Source organism: Dermacentor silvarum, chromosome 6 (genome assembly GCF_013339745.2).
Source record: "Dermacentor silvarum isolate Dsil-2018 chromosome 6, BIME_Dsil_1.4, whole genome shotgun sequence".
In the NCBI taxonomy this organism is placed as follows: Eukaryota; Metazoa; Arthropoda; class Arachnida; order Ixodida; family Ixodidae; genus Dermacentor; species Dermacentor silvarum.
In genome coordinates this window covers 77,491,052-77,511,536 of record NC_051159.1, presented here as the reverse complement: position 1 = coordinate 77,511,536, position 20,485 = coordinate 77,491,052, and the positions used below count along the sequence as shown (strand labels likewise).

The following is a 20,485-nucleotide window of genomic DNA, read 5'->3' as shown; positions in this document are numbered from 1 at the left end:
CAAGTCACCTACTAGTAGGCCGTCACCTACATTACAAGCTGCAGACCATGATGTCATAAAGAGGTGGTGGCGCTGTCATCAGTTTTGATGCAGTAAAAAATAATGCTTAAGAGATGCTCACCTGGTTTGAATCTTCCCGAAAGGGAGATGATGTCTGCGGAAAATTTACCACAGCTAGCTGCATGAAGCTTACCTTTGAAAGCGGCCGATAGCGTAGACAATTCAAAGCGTTAATTCGAGCTCTGTTTACTTGCGCCATGGCATATACAGAACTGTCTGTCTGTACGGCTTGACATTAATTACAATCGCATACATCACGCACTTTTATTTCTTAATTGTTCTCATAAAACCTCCTTTACTGTCACAGAATTCGGCACAGCATTCGTCAAAACGGGTGTTAGTGCATGTGGAAAACTGCAGGACTGATCTTGGAGAGTGCAACGCGGTGCGGGTTTACAAATTCCTGATGGTTGAAATGCTTTCTTCTTTGCACTTAACATTGGAAGCTTGTCTATTACGATCAATCCGCAGCCGCTCCCTCCCGCGAAAAACCCGACAGATGCGCTTCATCCGCCGGAATAAAGACAGGACGACATGTTGGGTATCAGGTAAGAAAAACGGAAATCTGTTCCTTTAATGTCATGAAGGCGTGAGATGTACATAGTATTGGTAGTAGTAGAATGTATCACTGTATCTTCGCGATGGTGCAAAAGGAGCCGTATCAAAAATGGGAGGAAACTCTCGATCACTAACATAAATTAGGCTCTGGAACAAAGAACACGCCATTTTCTAGGCAGGTGCACGGTTTCGCAGCGGACGCAATACACTGCAGAGAGGCACAGCTTTACACACACAACAAAACTTAGGCGAGCAACCACACAGACAGTGTGTAAAAAGTACTGAAAACGACGGCAAAAGTCTGGGGTGTTTATTAAGGCGTTAGGCATGCAAAAAGGCTCGTTTTTCATCTCAGCATTACAGCCGACCCTGATTTCACCATAATTTTCACGCGCCCTCAAAAGAACGGAACATTTAAAAGTAAATAGATTAAAATGAATATTATACGGCTTTTAGATGCCCATGAGGGACATTTGATGAAGAAAAAAAAAAAAGAAACAGTCAGTAAGACAGTCAGTAAATGAAGTCCCCTTGCGGTGAACTTCTCTTCAGTGCAGCCTTTACCAGTTGCTTCTACCTTATCAACTCTGCAAATAGATTAATTTAACAATATATCTGTCGATACTCCGTATCGAGGGGCTTCGCTGAGGTCATTTTTGAATGCAATTCGAAATGTTTAAAAAGTAACAAATAATACTCACTTTCCTATAATAAAATCAAGAAATTTTATGCTGGAATCACTTAAGCATTTTTGCATGCTTAAAGAGGCTACTGTACATAATACATTTCCCACTTCAGGCATGACACAGGGCGGTCACGAGCAATGCGTACTTGTACAAAAATTGTTCTGTGACATTCAATTTGCCACATAAAGCCTTCAAGAGCTCGTTTGTAGGCGGCCTAAAGAATGTCACTTCAATTCCTGGATGGAAAATTCACTCATCTTTCGTTACATTTTAACGCTGGCATGCAGTGCGCATAACTGGGGGAGGGAGGGGGGAGGGAAACGGTGTGCTTCGGTTAATGAACGTCGTTTAATGTCACAATGATGCAATGAAAAAACGCGAACCAAGCAACTTGGTGGAAGAAAACTGCGTATGTAATGGCCGGACCTATCGGCAGGCTACATTTGTTAACAATGATTCTGGCATGTTTGCGTGGGCACTGTAAGGTTACCTAACGCGGCAGCGAAACGGCGTTGTCCTGGCATTCATGTAGTAAGGGCTAGAGTTGGCATGTGGTTCTATCGCTTGTTGTGCAGCGTATCATAGCTTGTTAAAAACGACCTGCCATTGTGTCTGGAGTGCCGCATCCTCTGCTCTCAAGGGACATCCTTCTTTCAAAAAAGCAGTGCTTCATTAGTCATAGGAGGCATTGGTGTAGCTGTGCTCTCGAAGCTATTACGTTACCTTTGTAGAAAGGAGCATGCAAGATCAGTGCATGTACGGAACCTACGATCGAGAACGGTTATTTCATCTTGCGCTTTTACCTTGAATGATCACCCTGCCTTAGCCAACCTGGCACTTACAAACAGTATGTGTGTGTAAACTTTATTTAAAGAGGTCCAGAGGCTCGACTTAAGCCGAGGCGGGCCGCTCCCACGTTGGCACTGTCAGGCCAAGCCCTTCAGCGACATCATGGGCCCTCTGGACAGCCCTTAGTTGGTCTTGAAGCAATGGGCTCTGTATTATTTTTTCCCATCGAGTCCATTCTTCTAGGAGGCTTGGAAGAGTTGCGGGGCACCCCGCGACCATATGTTTGATTTCAATGATGCCATTACAATGATTACATTCCATCCTAATCTCCCTCTCTGGATACGCTTTGAAAAACAAAAGAAGCTGCGCTGTTACATAGTCTTTTCAGCTGTACTTTTCGAACATAGCATGGCAGCGAAATAGTTGCACATTGCCCCTTAGCATCAGCGAGAAAAGTGTGAGCTCTGAAAAGCTGGCTCAAGTTCAGTATGCTTAGCGTAGAGTAGTGCAGATTGTTTGGAACTCATTACGATAGAACCTGCCTGAGAGTGCGCAAGTCAAATAAAGTGATGTTTTGCAAGGGTTTCTGCTGGTGCTGACTTAGACGTTGCCGCATGTCAATTGTTTCTGCCCATGACAGTACGACTTGCAATTGGCGTTTGGTTAGTGAACGGTCTTGTATTATGCAAAGCCTAGAGCAGTAAGCTTTGTTATATAATTCTAAAGTATCTGAGAGAGAGCTCTCTGAAGGGATAATAGGATTATTCTTGCTTATATAATACGAGTCCTTTTAGGCACCCTGCGGATATAAAGACTATGCCCCCCAAAATCATTTAAACTTATCAAATGATCATGAAATATAGTTATTACTGAACATCACTTCGCCCGTGGAAAGCCTTTCATGGCAAATGAGCATCTCTAATCTACGTTCAGGGCATCAGAGAGAAAGAGTGTGTGTGAGGATGCAAAAGGACTTGAATTTATTTATAATTATATACAATAATTTGTCCTCGGGTATTTACACGAAGCATTAAAACAAAAGTGTCCTATACGCTTACCTTTTATATATATATATATACGTTCCACATAAGAAAATGGTTTCTAGTTCCTACTGTGCAAAAATCGTAAGGGCTAGAAAGAACTAACGCGCGATTGCTCTTTGCTGTATATGAACAGATTTAAACGAAGTTTCTGTGGCATCTTCTAAAGATACTCGGCATTAAAATTTTTCTAACGCTTTGCAATGAAATGTTAAGCGGTTCTCTGTCACTAACCCATCTGCACCCATTGTTTTAGGAAATGATACACAAGTTATTCACGACCCAGTTGTGTCATTATTACAGCGTTCGAGGCGGTGAAGTACTTCTAGGGAACATGGATTCTATGGTCCAGTCCACGTAACTAACCATTTTCCAAGCTTCCTACCAACATATCACCACTGCCGCATTCTAAACCACCGGAGTATTTTCTCAGTGAGTATATCCATATTTGAGCTCTGGCGTTGGAAGCGGCTAGCACACCCATCAGTGGCATTTGCTGGAGCACTGCGTTATTGCCAAGTCACGAGGCAATACGCTCTTCGACTACAGTGACTTCGGGAGTTCAAGTTCATATCAAGTGACGTTCGCTTACGGCGCGCAGCCTGTGCCTTTTACGAACAGCCGCGTGATAGGCATTTACAAAAAAACCTCGGGCGCACCATCGTAATGTCTTCACCGCATTTGAGGCCGCCTGACGAAAAAGTAGTAACTTGTAAGCATTCGACCAATCTAAGTTGGATTTCAGAGAGTGATGATAACCGTGTGCTGAAAAACGCTGCACTATGAAACCGAGTGGTGTTGAAAACGGTGGGAGGTAAGTTAGCGTGTGTAGCTTACGCTGTAGCGGGTTCCTTCACGACCAAACAACCAACATCGCACAAGCGTCTGCCGCAGCCACGTAGTTAGTTTCATTGTTGGCCAGTTAAGCACGCTGCTTCAAGTATTAATCAATGAGCCACTGCGTTCAGCAATTTTTTTTTGTTACGTGTCTAGAAGTAGTAGCTCCCGAATGCTGAATGATAGAGGCAACGCAATCGTTAAATTCTATCCAAGTCACAAGGCAGTAGTTCATTACGATCAGAAAAATGACGGCGTCACTATAACTGTACTCGTTATCAACAGCATCAGTGAGGACAGCCTTCATTCGAAGTCTTCGGACGTAGCACTGTTATATCACTTTTCTGTTTGATAATGGTCTGTGATAACACGACTACAGGGCATGCTTGCATTGCCTCGGATGCTTGAATGCTTGCTTTGAGCGAGAGTTTTTTTTTTTTCATGTATGTTAACATGAGACCAAATAATAGAAAGCTAGAACGAATGAACGATAACTTTATTTATAATCCGGCGAGTTATTCGGGGATTTGGGCGAATACCCCTGCATAGGTGTCGGCCACGAGCCCTTGAGCTAGAAACCTAGAAACGCAGAAAATTTCGGAATCCGTTAAGATGAGTTATTACTCGCATCGATGGGTTTGCTTGATGGGTATAAACCATAAACTTTTAACTCTCATTGAAAGCAAAAATATTGGTTCTTGGCCCTTCGTACAGTCCACTTCTATGTCGCCGATTGTTCATAGGTCATTACTTCATTTCATATAGCGCACTTTCGCAATCTCCCCGAGACAAGATGTAATAAAAAGGCGCTTGCTCAACTTCCTGGGGCCTTTATTTTGCCGTGCCGATACACCAGCAGCGACCTGAACGAGTCTCAAAATCTCCAAAGCTGAACAACTTTTTTTTTTTGCGGTCTTGTTTCTTCTCCTGGTTGCGCAAGCTTGTCTGTGAGATGCAGTGAATTAGCCTTTATAAGAGAATAACACTGCCATTGCAGATAAAGAGAAAGGGGATTCACGTAAAATTTCCGAGAAATAGCACTACCGAATACAGCAACTTCTCACAGTCAAGTGAAAATTGGCGAACAGTGCGAAAAGCAAGCGCATGGCCGGCTTCGCTGGACAGGCGCTCACTTGCCGCTTTCACACCATGCTTTTGGTTGCTGTCGTGACCGGCGAGCAGTGGGGCACGCAAGGAGTCGATCGGTACGCCGCACGCGTGGCACACCATCGTTAAGCTCAATGAGCCGGATAGACCAGGACGTGTCTTTCGGTTGATGAAAAACGTCCTTTGAAACGCCTCTAAAAGACTCGCGTGCCAAAGGACGGACCGACATTGGTATACGGGAAGCGCTAGCATTCACTATGCGCCAACTACGCGTTCGAGCTGAACCACGGCTATTGGTCGAATGCTCGTGCATTGGTGACGGTGCGTGAAGTCGCCTGTGCATGCTTGTGTTGCACTTTAAGTTGAAGGAATGTCTTACTATTGTCCGATATTTTTCGTACGCACAGTACCATATAGTGCCAAGAAGAAAACAATCATGAGCTCCTAATGCGTTCTGAGAAATTAGCGGTCTAGTACGTTACATTGTGACTATTTTTGAGGTACTTCTGTGATGTGCGTGCAACTACTCTAAATGTAAATTTTGGTAAGTAGCACAGTAAAATGAATTTGTTGAAAGAACAAAAGAAGCCCGTGATGCTCGAACATTGACGGTAGAAGAAAATTGGCTGTAAAACCAAAAAAGAAACGTACTGATGCCTTACTGATTTTATTACATAAGAAAAAAAATATAAGCAGGGTCTAATAAATCAAACAGGGTGGACCACTCTTTCATATGAGAACGCAGGAACCAGGCAGAGGTCCTCCTAAATGAAATGATGACCAGACTGCTCAAGAAAGTCAACCTGGTTCAATCATTTCTTTTCCTGGCAGGTTCGCTTTCATTTCTCGCTACAAGCACTTCAAACTTCGTTTCATTAACCTTCACTCTATGCAGACTGACAAATAGCCAGTAATGCGGGGTAAGAAAACTTGAATACAATCCAATAATACTTGCTAAGTAGATCGTAGTGCTTGTAGGTAATAAACTGCGATGAGTTCGGTATAAGTTTCGAATGACACAGGATGTCCCACATATAGTTCACGAAAACATTCAGGGTGCTATGTGTGACGGTCACATCGAAGCTAAAGTCCTCACAATGATTAAAAGCAATGAACTGGTTTCTATCTAATTTTTGTTTGTGGATATGTATTACAGCGAGTAAATGGCATTCGCGTTAAAACGTTGACAGCAGTAAACACCACGTGACTCTGCAGGGGCTTTTCGCTGGCACAAAGTGCCCGTTTCTGTGTCACAACAAATAAAATGACATACGCGTCATGCTTTTGTTCTGGGTTCTTGTTACTTCATAATGTTTACCGTTCCCTAAATTGCTCGTCCTTTCTTGCTGCTATTTAAAAAAGCTTTGCAGTAGAAAGTAGAAACAGAAATTTCATAATTCAAAAAGGCTTGGCAATTCTGTGCCCAAAGTTTAAACAAGGACAAAATAATACTCCGCACTGCACATAATCACGAACTCAATGTGACAACTGCGAGTAAGGCATTCATTTTCACTAATGCCTCCTGTAAGAATTAATGATATGATAAAAAGATTATATTTACAAAGCACTGAAGATGGGGTACCCTCGACGCCTACAGATACGCTAAATACACCGAAATTTTGCTAAGTTGTCTGGCTTCTTTGTGGTGACTATATAGAAAAACGTTTTGGTATTTTTTCCCATTACCCTCAGTTGCAGTTAAAAATTCCAAAACTAACTTGTTTCACGTTGACAGTATGAATGTTGACTGTTTCTCTGTGTCCCATTGGTCCCCGACCAAGCAAATCATAATGGGGTATCACATCAATTTTTGATTGCGATGCATTTCTCGAACTTCTGGTCGAAATGTAATGTGGTTTCTCGCACTTGCGTACATAATAGAATTCTGCATTAATTCTAACAATTTTATGGATTATATTTCTAAACATTAACATTCACATTGAACAAAACAGGCAAGAAAAACTTTGTACGTGAGAAGGCAACAAAACATGCACAAGCTAACGAGTAACGTGCTTCAACTGGCAAGTTGGGATGCTTACAGGAAAGGAATGGAGTACGTATCGCTGGTGGGAAAATGTACAACGTGGCGCGAGAAGATTCGTGAAAACATACATTACACCATAAAGGCGAGCCACGCTCATTCTGGCTTTTCTAGATGAACCTTGTTTAGCAAATTTTCCCCAGGAGACAAATGCAACAGTTGCTAACGCTCTTGCAATTAATCGATTGAATAGCACATTGGCTGGGTAACTTACAAGTCCGTTTAAAAACTGGGGGGCTATCGTAAAAACAAAACCAAAGAGAACTGGGTAATTTTCGGTTGTAACCACCACAGTAGCTTAGTGGCTATGGCATTGGGCTGCTGAGCTCGAGGTCGCGGGTTCGCTCCCGGCAGCGGAGGCCGCATTTCAATGGGGCCGAAATGCAAGAAGCTCTCGGGTACTTAGATTTAGAAGCCCCTAAAAAAAGAAACAGCTGGTGCAAAATTAATCTGTAGTGCCCCACTATGGCGTTCCTCGCAACCAGATCTTGGTTCTGATACGTAAAACTCCATAATCCCATTTAAATTTAATCTTTGCGGTTATGGGGCCGTAACGCTGGTGGGATTCTTCAATTCTATGACTGCGTTCTTTGGAAACAACATTGTTGAGGAGACGTAGTTATTCTGCGTACCGTTTAACTTCTGAGTGTTTGTGAAGATGCAAGGCCCCCTAAAAGCATGCAGGTTGGTTTTTCTTAAAAACCTAACAAGACAATGCACAGTCGTCTTTGTGCGAAGAAAACAACCCTTCATGCTTAACGGGTGCAAATTACATTAGCTGAACGAGCTGTTGCAATAGCTTCATAGAAATCGGGCTGAGAATTACCTTGCAAACACACTAATTCGACAAATGGAAACACTTAGTCTGAAATATTTTTGCTACCTATAATCTTAGTTTTTTTTTTTTGCATTCTCACCTAAAGGTATTTGAAACTGAATGAACAGCCACTGGCCTATTACTTTGAAAACGTACTGCTTCCCTCATTTTATGTAATTTGTGATAAACAGGTGGTACACATTGTGTCTATAAGTAACATTTTAACAGTATACTCATTTCACAACAGTCCGATAATGTTTGTTGTATGCCTATTACCGGAGAATATACAAGACTTTATTTGCCACTTGCTCGTGGAGGTATTGCGACAACAAGAGACAAAATGTGAATTCTTCGAACTTATGTTTTAAATAATACTGAAAAAGAGATGATTTAAGAGATGCGTGGTTTTTATTTTCTATATATGACAAGTATCGGGCAAGCTATGTTTTCATTGCTTTTTGCCAGCTTTCTCTTATGCATTAACAGCACGACTTATGAATGAACAGTGTGATAAGTGTGAATAGTCGTTTCACCCTTGTGAATGTGAAGCCATATTAAGGAATTCGCCAAGCAAGATCTTCATGATTAACGTATTATGCGACTTGGTGCTAGTAGGTAATGTGAATTACAAACCTTAGGAATAGAGATAATAAATAACGTGCTTGAATAACTGAGTCTCTTAATGGTGTCAATTTTAGAGCAGGAGCTACGCGTCTGGGAATAATTTAATTTAATGCTATGGCGCCAATAAATCTTTCCAAAGACGGAATATGATTTTTACAGCAGTAAACTTTATATCAGACTTGACTGTATCTTTTAAGTAACTGTTATTAATCTTAATCACAACCGCCTTATAACGCAATGTATATTTAAAACGTTTTTCGGGCGTGTTTTTCAGCAGCACGTATGTTTGTCGACAAGTTAAAGGTTAAATTGGCATATGGTTGATAGGTTAACCTTGTGTTAGACTCGGTAAGAGTCCTTGCATTTACCAGCTTTGGATTACATTGTTTCTCGCCTTGAGAAGTATTAGTGTTGAACACAGTTATATTGAATTACCTTGAAGACAGATCCCATTAAACATTTACTTGTGTTAACGGAATCCCATAGAACGTCAAGTCGCAACAGGCGGTTCATGTCATTAAATCTGACAGTGCCGCAGGGATGTTAGGAGTTTGCATTAAGCGACTTCTTCATGCAATCGAAAGTGGAGCTTAGTGGCTGGCAGCAGGAATTCAATAAGTGAACGAATAAAAGCATCTAGAGTTAGAAAGAAAGCGCGTACAGACACACATGGGCGGCCCCTGACAGCACCTTCTTGGCAAAACAAGGCGAAGGAACCGCTAGCTATAATATAATAGCGCGTGGCCTGAAATGCTTAATTAAGCTTAGTCGAGCACGCGAATTATGGCGCGTACGCGCCCGCGCGCTCGTGGTCGAGTCTCCTAAAGCGCCTTATGGGCCTCGTATGCAGATGCAAATTTTAGCGATCAGTGCGTCGTGCTTCGGCTTTATTTTTAAAAGTTGTTCAGTACTGGCTATTCACTAAAGCAAAAGAATCCTCTTTAACGCATCCGGGTCATCTTACGAGGAAACTGTGCACTTTAGCGTTGCATGAAGATTTCGTCAGTTTGCTGGCTCTATGATTCCCCACAATGCAACGTAATTTTTCGCACGTATTCTTGAAAGTGCAGATCAGTGGTACCCTAACGCTAAACTAGTCAACAGCTTAACAAATAAACGGAAAACTTTCTCTTTTTATAGGCAGACCCTCCACCATAGGATAATAGTGGACGTTAGTCAAACGTCTTCCCTTCTTTCTTTCTCTTAATTTTCTTTCAGGACAAATCAGCGCTGCTTTTCGTCTTGCCAAGTGAATTGGGTAGGTTATCAGAAACAGACAAACAAAAACTTACACAGATGGCAGTTCAAGCAGTCGCCTATGAAGACAGGCTTGTCCAAAGGCAACCGATATCGCTCGTTTGCGCAATAGCACAAGTCGAGCAATGCTATCTCGGGCCAGTTTTAGAACTGAACAATCCGCGGAAGCCAGACAAGAACGCTTTCTACTGTCAGTAGAACACAGGGGCTTTTTGGAGCCGATGGTATGGTGGGGTCCTCAATGGCTTCTGCTGCTGAAAGCCTTCTCCACTCCACAATTTAAGTATAACAAAGTTGGCCCGAATAATGCCGCACGAAATGCGTGTGCGGGAGGCGCACTATGCGTTTTTTGGGCTGAGATGAAAGCACCGCGTGTTGGCGGGTGGAAGAGAAGATACGAAGCGGGAGGTGGGTGGCTCTGTACTGGGCGTTCAGCTGGGGCGACGCAAGACTGGCTGCTGCTGATTCTGCTGCTGCTGTTGCTGCTGCTCAGCCAGCAACGTTGGGTGGCGGGCTCACGCTTGGGCCGGTGGTGACGGAGACCTTCCCCGATTCACGATCACCTTGGGAGAGCCATTCTGGATCGACTCCGCAGCTCTGGCAATCAGTGTGTGGCCGCCATCCTGCGTGCGATAAACATAACAACCAGCTTGCAAAGTTTTGTAGGCGTATATACAACACAAGAAGCGCCTGCTTTAAGTGACATCCATTAAAGCGTTGCTTGTATATAAGTGACACTTTTCAAACCTTGCCCGCATATAACGCTTCCGTGCACTTGTTAAGAAATTCTTAACAAGGCAGTAATTTATCCACGCACGTTTTACTTTTTCTTAACATTGGCCACAATGTTCCCCCAGCCTTTCTCGCTAAATTTGATCGCGGTCGCGTACGTAGCTTTCCCAGGGCAGTGGGATAAGTTCTGCGTTGTCCGTAAAATACATGCATAATGCTCCGGATTGCTTGCATACATAATTTACTGCTAACACTGTAATTAGTCAATACACTTCGAACTTCACATACATATTACCCATAACGAACCCCTAATTTTAAACAAATAAACAAGGCGCATTGTTTAGTTCACTGAAGACAACGGGGAAGCCTACTACCCTCCTCTTACAATAAATAAAAATAGGTAACGAGGGTTTAGCAATGATTTCCAACGCGTCTAATTAGGCGGGAAACGGTAATGTTTCTCCAAATATAACAGTTATATGACCCCCCCCCCCCTTTCCCCTCAAAGTAAACTTGGTGTAACGTACAGTTTTCTTGGAACATTGGGGAGCATAGCTGATAACGACGTATGACACTTTCGAATACTTCCTTAAAAATTTGTTGCAAAGATTTTATTTCATCCACACGCATAGAACGTCGCACGCGATCTGCCGTGGCTCCCTCTCCTCTCTCCCCTTTACCGCTAAATTTGATCTCGATGGAATTTGTAGTTCTGCGAGTGCAACGGGCTAAATTCTTTGCTGCTTGTAAAACATGTTCATAACACTCCACAGCCCTTGTATACGTAATTTATTGCAAAGGCCGCAATTAACCCATCAAATTTGAACTTCGCCTACAGATTATTCATAACCTGTCCCCTTGCTATCGCCGAAGAAAAAGGAAAAAAAGTGCCCTGTCTAGTTCACCAAGAACACCGGGAAAACTTCGTATAACCCATGAAAATACCGAAAAAAAAACGAAGGTTCCTGGATATTTGCAATTCTCCTAAGCCAGAAACGTTAAAATTGCACCTTACAATGCACTTAAATAGCTTCCAGTTTCTACTAAACATAAACTGCGTGTAACGCAAAGTTCCTTTGGGCCATTGAGAAAGGTATCTGATAACGGGCCACGTGACACTTTCGAACACTTCTTTAACATTTGTGTTGCAAAAGCTGCATTTATTACACGCGCGCTTACCTTCGTACAGATATTAGCTGTTGTAGGACCCCCATTATCACTAAGCTATATTTTCACAACTGAACTACACCAGCACTCCTGATACGTGCGTGAACGCTATCCTGCGGATGTGTGCGCACTGACTTTGCTCCTTCATCTTTCTTTGCCCTTTTTCCTTCCCTCACGTGTAGGGTAGCCAACCGGGCGCGACCATAACTAATGACCCTGCCTTTTCTTCATCATTCTCAATGCAGTTTTTCCGTGTTTACCACTTAATTGTAACACTCATAGCGAACGGCCACTGATTGGGAACGCCGACAATGAATATCTGAAGATGTAGCAAAAATGTCTGACCCTTTGCCGCGATGGTCACATTGAACGTCCTTGTCGCGACCGCAAAAGTTTCGTTCACAATGACAGAAATGGTCCTGTAGTGAAGGATTTTCAGGTTTGCTACAGAAAATCTCGTGGATACAGAAAAAAAAATATACTTAGCAATTTTCGTTTTTGTAATAGTGGACGGAAGTCCACTAATCTTGAGGACACCACCCACTCGTCCTCAACATCAACGACCTAGATGATCCAAATAAATGTTTTTTTTCTCTCTCTCTCTGTCACTACAGACGAACGTTCCCAAGTGACGACGGAGCAGTGCCTGACGAAGACCCTATGTCCTTTTGATAAAACATTTCTTGTGTTTCCACACTTGTAGAATGCAATTTTACACGCCCGTCTACTAAGAAGTAGCCTTCTTACACCAACGCCTGTCTCGAACACAGGTCAGGACGTTCGTATAAAGTTTATAAGAACGGGTGTCGGGAAAACACCCGATTGCCAATATATGGATGATGCCCAATGCCCTCACCAAGACAAATCAGTAGTGAGCTATATATTTTGTGATCTCAATGTTTTGGGACGCAAATCGCTGCGTTTACAAAAAATGCGAAAACAGTTAAAGAAAACGAGAGGACTAGGTACAAAAGAAGACAAGTGGGACATGGCTTCTTGGATGCGCAAAATATAAAAATCCCTAGTACCTGCAAACGAAAAGTGTCAAGAATCCAGCCGGATGGTTTGTTTTGACTCTATTTGGCCAAAGTTCGATTATGTTTCATCTGAGATCACTATTGCTGTTTCAGTAACTATGTACAAAAATTTGTACAGCTCTCAACGAAGAGCGCGTAAATGTATATGAAACATCCCATGAAAAAAAAAAAAACAAGGAATGAACATGCCTATCAATTTGTGTGCTGCGCCCGAAAAGTAGTCATCCGTGAGTATATGATAATAAAAGGTAGTCATCATAGCAGAAGATGATAAAACAATCGCTTAAACTTCAAATCAAAAGAAAAGCCTAAAGAAAATTTCTCGTATGTTATCCGCTTGCTACATGAGGAATAAAAATCGATCAAAGCATCTGACATCCAAAGTTTATTCAGTCTTAAACAGCTTTGTCGCTTCTTACCTCGATGTTGAAAGTGGATCTGCAATATATGTACGAGCTAGCGATGACGTCAGAAAACAGGGCGCATATAGATACATGAACTTGTGGAATAGTGTGAGCATTAGCTGCCATTTGCATCCGGGTTAGCAAACTAAAGCCAACTTTCCCAAATTGAATGCTATACTTTAAAGAAAGTGATATGAGGCCCTGTCAATTGAAAGTATCCGCGAATATTATACAAAGGTGTAGCCAGGAAGAAAATACAAAACAGAGTAAAATTTGGCACGCAACATATCAGATTAAAACGTCATGAACGAACTTCAGGTTCTAAATACACTTCCGAAATACACTTCAAGCCACCGCCATTCGTGCCAGTGTATACCTTGGATCCATGGCGCTCTCCGTGGTGCTCGCCATGATGCTGAAAAACTGAAGAGCGTCGTACGTCGGGGCTTCCGCTCCTGCTTCCGGCTCTGCTACCAGACCGACTTCCGAGCCTGCTTCCTGCTGAAAAGGAAAAAAAAAATGCATTACCAAACTCGCTATAAACACAAAGAAATTGCTGAACCTCGTGGCATGCACTGACGCCTCTTTCTAGCTTTATTCGCAGTCCTTACGGAAGCACTTATTTCTGCGAGCACTCACGAAAAAGTCGTCTTTCCAGCGAAGCTCATGCATTTCATTTTTTTGTGCAAGTAATGTCCGCCTCTTCGAGTAGACCAGCGCATTAACTACAATAGTGTTATCTGCCGCAGGCAATCTTTAAAAAAGTTGGATGACGCTTAAGCTTCGCCTCTAAGAGCAGAACACGATAGCGTTATCGGGACCCGTTCGCATCGCATCGTTCGCACACAGCAAGTAGGCTTCATTCACTGCAACACTGGACGTGGGAAAGCCAGCTTACAAAGACCAAGCTTACACCGATCCCCTTAAAGTCGACTTGACTTTTAAACTGAAATGCATGGCTGGAAAGACGTTTTTCCAGGGGCAATATAAGTGCTCTTATATTAAAATGTGAGGGCCCTAGCACCTTCTTTTATTATTTTATTAATTGTTTGCTATTGCCTCGACGCGCGCAGGTCTGGTAAAAATGTTTGAGTTTCCTCGTAGCAGAATTAGGTCTTCTCGTACATTCAAATTACAATCCGACGGTGATTCCGACGCCGAATGGTAAAGTCGTACTTTACCATTTTTCTCACGGATTTCACGGTGAGAAATTCAATTTTTCTTTGCCAAAACCTTGCACCACGTGGAGGGCCTGCGCGGTCGATGTGGTTGGATGATTTTCTCCGCCACCCGCGATCACACGCTGGTTGCCGACGCCGGATTTTCTGCTACACGGGGCCCAAACCCTACCGCGTTAAAATGTTGAAAGTGTTCGGTGAAACATCCTGGATATGCCCATCGGATAGGCCCTTCCTGTGACGTTTTTCTTTCGCCCTTCAAAACGGCCCTTCATGTGACGATTTCTTCAGCCAATCAACAGGCCAAGATTCCGGCTATCTCGGAACGCCACCACAGCTTCACGAAATAGCAGATGCATTGTGCATGCTACCATTCACTTTCTTTTCAAAGATTAAACATCGTTACATAGCTGCCAAGAACTAGAAATTGTTCGAAAAAAAAAAACAGCAGTTCCACGTCAGGTTTCGTCATCTTCACAATAACGCAAAATTGCATTTTGCAGAACTTGCGCCTCCCTGCACATTTCGAAAAATACACTGCTCCAGAGCCAACCAGAGAGCCAGCAATGTGGAGGGCCACATGCTGGCTAGTGGCTAATGTGCAGCCGTCATGCGTGTCGGCCATAGATTCTCATCATTCGCCAGCTGAGTGAACCACCTTGCTTGCCGTTCCCGTAAACCCTAGCGCCGCAGTTGCCTCTAGTGATTGTATTCTATGCATTCGACGTGTGTACGATGCAATTTATCAGAAAGCAGTGTACTGACGAGCGACGTGGCAGTTTCGTCGTCGTCAAAAATGGGATTCGATCCATTCGAGCAGCAATTGGGTTGCGCCTACACCGTATTCTCGTCTGCTGGTCGCCATGACGCAGCGTCTAATCAAACTTGTGGGACGGGCACACAGCGGCGACGAAGCGCATGCATAGAGCGCACGCGCCACTCAGTAGATGGCGGTTTTTCTAGTGAAAAAGCGTAGATAAGAGCCAGTTTCTTCCACACGTAGCATTCGAAATCTGTCGCGCCAGGTTTCTCGGGAGTGTAAAAATGCGCAGTGCCGTCGGTTCCGCCAAGTGGTGCGAAAGGCCTGGACCGAAGATTTTTCCGGAGGAGGAAAAGGTAGGATGTCCTACAGATGTGCAATATCGCCTCACGTTTTCTGCACCCTTGATTTGGTGGCGTGGCTTAGAACCTCTCTAAGGAGATTCAATAAACCCGGCCACTTCACCATCTTGCTTCAATACGTGAGCTGTCGTACCGTTGGCTGTCGTGGTATTTCCACACAATAACAGTAATGAAGCGCCCTCTTGCGTGACACATTTTTTTATGAAGTCAGTTGCCGAGCACGCAGGCTACAAAATGTGATCTTCACTATCAATTGAAACCCTGCTGAAATATTAAATGCGCGGGTCAATACACCCAGTGCGAACTTATAGGTCGTGATAGGACAAAGAGCAGCTTTGTGTCTTTGACCCCGTTGAAGTGTATTAGTGAGACGGAATGTGCATAATTGGGCACCGACAGACAGGGATCGGTACGGGAAACTTTCCGCACTAGCTCTGTCAGTGCCGACTTCGTGGGCTGTTCGGTTCATGCCGCCAGCCTGCCTTCTCGACTCACGCGAATCTAGCTAAACCAAGAGCAAATTTCCGTCGTAATTGTTTGCTCAAACTCGCTCCGTAATTGAATTTAGGCAGCCTGTGACATAAAGGGGCTCGGTTCGCAGTAAACGGCGCCCTCTGGGTTAGTGACACCGTTGCGTCTGCGTTCTACTTAATTCAATCCTACAGCGCTACAATGAATGATGAAAAAAATGGAAAGAAATAAAGAAAGAAAGAAAGGGCGGCACCCTCGTCGCCTTTCGTAGTAACTGAATGAGGTATCTTTGTTTTTGTTTTTTTAACACGAAAGTGTTTTATTCCGGGGTCCACCAAGACTTCACTGACGTATTTCCGTCACGGAAATACGTCATAGAACATAATACAAAGAAAGAAACCAGAAGAAAAAGTTCCACAAACATGCAAAATTTAGGAATCGAACCCACGACCTCTCGGTCCGCGACGATAGATCGCCGAGCGTTTAACCCATTGCGCCACAAACGCATTTGCAGAGAGCTACACAGACGCGCCTTATATATCTAACACTCCTCCGTGTACCCGCGCTCTTGCTCGGGGCGGTGCCGCCGCCTACGAGCAGAAAAGAGAAGTACTGCATTATGACACTACAGCCCGGGATACATGGAGCGAACTTTCTCGACGAACTTCACGCGTAAAGTAACGACGCGGCGACACGACGCAGGATGTTTGCTGTGTTGCAATACATGCGGCGAACGCCGCCGCGCGTTGGCCGCCGTGTTGGCGGCGGTCCCGGCCGCCCGCTTCGAACTGAATTTGGCGTTGTCCTTGTAGAATTCACTTAGTTGGAAGCAAATGACTGCGTAAACGGCTTTCGCTTAGTCTCAGGCCGCTTCGACGACAGAGTATTATGGATAACCTTGAGTAGTTTTCGAGATCGCTTCTCGTTTCGAACGCGTCTAAGCCTAGCGAAAGAAATATCCGATGCCAGCGCCATCTATCGGGGAAGTCGGGAGATAGGCATGACGACAGCATGTGGCCTCTGAGATCAGAAGATTTCTGTTGAAGGTTGTTGTAGAGAGCTTGCACTGCTTGTCTGTTTCCTCGCAGATCAGCGGATATGGGATGTACAAATACAACGCGATTCCTGAGAGATCATACTAGGAACTACTCAATCGGTGCAGAGACATGCAGACACGGCAACACCAACGCGATTGCAGACGACGCGAAAAGGCGCGCGCGCGCGAAACACCAGCATGCATTGCGACCGGAACTAGTGCCTCCTGATTGGCTGTCGTCCACCGCTGCGCGCTAGACGCTTCCGGCGGCGGCGTTCACCCGACGAAAATGTTTGGACAGGCAGATCGGCTGCGGACGGCAAATTTCTTGACGCCGGCCGTCGGACGTTCGCCGCCCGACGAAGTTCTTCGCTCGGACGCCGGTTATTCGCTTCATGTATTCCGGCCTTAACGCGCACCGACAGTGAACGCTTCGGTGGTCTCAGCACTACGACGCCTCGATGCCAGCATTCGAAGGGACGCTGGCATCAAGAAGCACTACCAACGCCACCTAGGTGGCGTTCACCGTACTCAGCACAGCGGAGCGTGGCCTCCGCAATTAGCTCTGAAAATGTTTCTGAAGTTGATCGCGGAGGCTGCAATTACGACGCGCTGTATGCGCTGATTTGACTCGGTGACGATTCAGTTACGTGCTTTGTCTTGCGCGTTGTATTAGTGTGTCAGTTACGTGCTTCGTCTTTCGCGTTGTGCTAGCGTGTGCAGCGTAGTGCAGCTTCCATATGCACGACGGTTGCTCATGGTCATCGACGTTGGTAGTCGTGATGGAGGAGACGTGCCACCAGGCGTCAGCGTGGGTGCATCAACGCCTAAGGGCGCTTTAGCCACAAAACAGCAATAGACATTATATATCAATGTGCAATAAACATTACACTACTTCTGTGAAGACACGTTTCACTTTCGTGTTCTATACCGATTCCTATATAAGAGGGATCAACCACATTTTTTTTTTTAGCGCGCGGAATATATCTAGGCAATTTTATCAGAACCTGGACAGATACAATCTACTGGCGTCTGAGTAAAGGAGGGATCTGCAATTCAAGACATTTGATACACAGTTTACTGCGACTCTAAGAAGCATTCGCTACTTGGGACCAACCTCAAGAAAAAGAAAAAAAAGTTACCACACGACTTTTCTTAAGAAATGAAAAATTAAATTGTGGGGTTTTACGTGCCAAAACGACGATCTGATTATGAGGCACGCCGTAGTGGGGGACTCCGGAAATTTGGACCACCTGGGGTTCTTTAACGTGCACCTAAATCTAAGTACACGGGTGTTTTCGCATTTCGCCCCATCAAAATGGGGCCGCCTTGTTCTCAAGAAATGGTGCGGAAAATTACTTCTGGATCTCGAAACAGATGGCTGGTTCCCGTTTTATTTTCTCTTTTTTTTAAGAGTGGAAAATAGAGTTGTGCAAAAAAAAAACGAGAGATTACGCAGTAAAAGAGAACAAAATCTAGTAAATTGTATTTCGCATTTCTTTGTTTGCTGAATTAGGCTATTTCTGATGTAATATTACAAAAAAAAAAAACGTGACTGAGCTACATTTCTCGAAGTTGGCAATTTGTTACAATGTATAACTGCAGACCTACAGCAGCTATTATCCGGATGTTCTCTGTTGGTCTGTCGAGTGCCTTGAAGTATCGCTCCTATTGTACATAGCGTGCGGGTGTCACCCCATTAGGACACGTGTCTGCGTAGAACACCGTGGCACGGTCAGTGTCAACAGTACCTGCTCTCACCAAAATGTGATTTCAGACGCAATAATAGTTTAAGAAGACGAAAATAACTGCTGGGGACGCGGAGGTCAGAGTTTCAATGTGTTTTACGTTGCATCTACTATACGTACGCTATTAGTTTAGAGGTAACCCGTCACCAATGTGCAAGCGACCATAGCAGCTCCAATTTAGAACGAAAGCTTGCAGAATGACCATCAATTATTGTGATTAGTGTAGGTGTAAAACAAGACAAGCAGACTTGTTTTCGCCAGGGTGACTGACGTTTATCACTTCATTGTATATCAGTTCAAGTCTCCCCCTACCTCTGAATCAGTGCCTCGTTTGGATTTGTAATATTTGTATTATCCGCATTCGTCGTTAAATCGGCAGCTTTCCCCCCTCTTTTGAAGTAAGATAAGCGTTGAATTCATATTGTATTGAACATTATTCGGGCATTCTAGTTATGAGTGCACGTGCTTTGTAGTACATGTCGACGATCTTCATGTTACACAGACAATTGTATATAGGGCACCTTTTTGCATACAAGTCCGCTGTCTGTTGCGAAAATGTAAAGGCCACCAAGCTCGACTAAAGACCCCCAACGGTGCAAGACTTAACCTCCTTCTTGGTGTCAGCAGAAGCCGCTGACTACAGGCCTAAGACGGAGGCACTCGCTCTATAGCTTGCTAATGCGTCGGGTTGCTGTGTTTGAGGAACCCTTGTGACGAGGGTACCAGGGTCGCTCAGCACAATTTCATTCTGCTCGTCGCTTATATTGCGTGTGATTTGATGTTGCTTATATAGTTTAGGAAGAGGGCCTCGCGTCGAGCCGGTTTAATGCTACACGGAGAGGCTCACGCTTGACGTCGGACCGGAGAGAAAGAGGCACAAAACATGTTCGACAATTTCTTTGGCTCCTCGGACTAGGTACGGCATTACCTCAATCTGGCGAGTCTCTGTGAGCGTTTATAGACTTGATGCACACCCCCGTGTGCGCGCAATAATGCTATTTCTCTTGCGTTCTTTCCCTTTTTTTCCCACCTTCATCCCGTACCTCCAGCGCAGGGTAGCAAACCGGACGGGCGTCTGGTTAACCTCTCTGGCGTTCCGAACTTCTATTAACGTGTTAGCATTCCTTAGGGTAGTTTACGCATTTTCCGGGTGCTGGCTGGCTGGCTGGCTGGCTGGCTGGCTATCTATCTATCTATCTATCTATCTATCTATCTATCTATCTATCTATCTATCTATCTATCTATCTATCTATCTATCTATGTATGTATGTATGTATGTATGTATGTATGTATGTATGTATGTATGTATGTATGTATGTATGTATGTATGTATGTATGTATGTATGTATGTATGTATGTATGTATGTATGTATGTATGTATGTATGTATGTATGTATGTATGTATGTATGTATGTATGTATGTATGTATGTATGTATGTATGTATGTATGTATGTATGTAACCGTTCTCCCGCCTACCTGGGTCAATGCAGTGGGTAGTCCGTGGTACCCATGGGCTACCAGTGGGTAGCCCATGGCTATTCCGTGGTCGAATGGCTAGCGCTTCGGGCAGCTATGCTAAGGTAACATGGTATTTGGTATTGTGTGCATATACATGCCGCTCTTAAACGAACCGCTTTCAGGCCGACATGGGTCACTGTAGATGCGGGACTGGTTGGCATCGCTGCTCGAAGAAACTTTTTGACGTCGACTTGGAACGCTAGGTATACGTGCCACTCGGTCTGCGCTGGTCTTCAGTGAACCTCTCTGATCCCA

At 44.2% G+C, this 20,485-nt stretch overlaps 1 protein-coding gene across 1 annotated transcript in view; it reads right to left on the bottom strand.

The window, feature by feature from the left end:
- Nucleotides 1-602: 602 nt before the first annotated feature.
- Nucleotides 603-20,485, bottom strand: part of LOC119455618 (uncharacterized) — a 187,598-nt gene continuing 167,715 nt past the window's right edge. The window contains exons 6-8 of the mRNA XM_037717038.2: nt 13,533-13,657; nt 4,550-10,439; nt 603-4,444 (exon numbers count right to left, since the gene is read on the bottom strand). Of these exons, the coding sequence (XP_037572966.1) occupies nt 10,332-10,439; nt 13,533-13,657 (233 nt within the window). The 3' untranslated portion in view covers nt 603-4,444; nt 4,550-10,331. The remainder of the gene's footprint in view (nt 4,445-4,549; nt 10,440-13,532; nt 13,658-20,485) is intronic.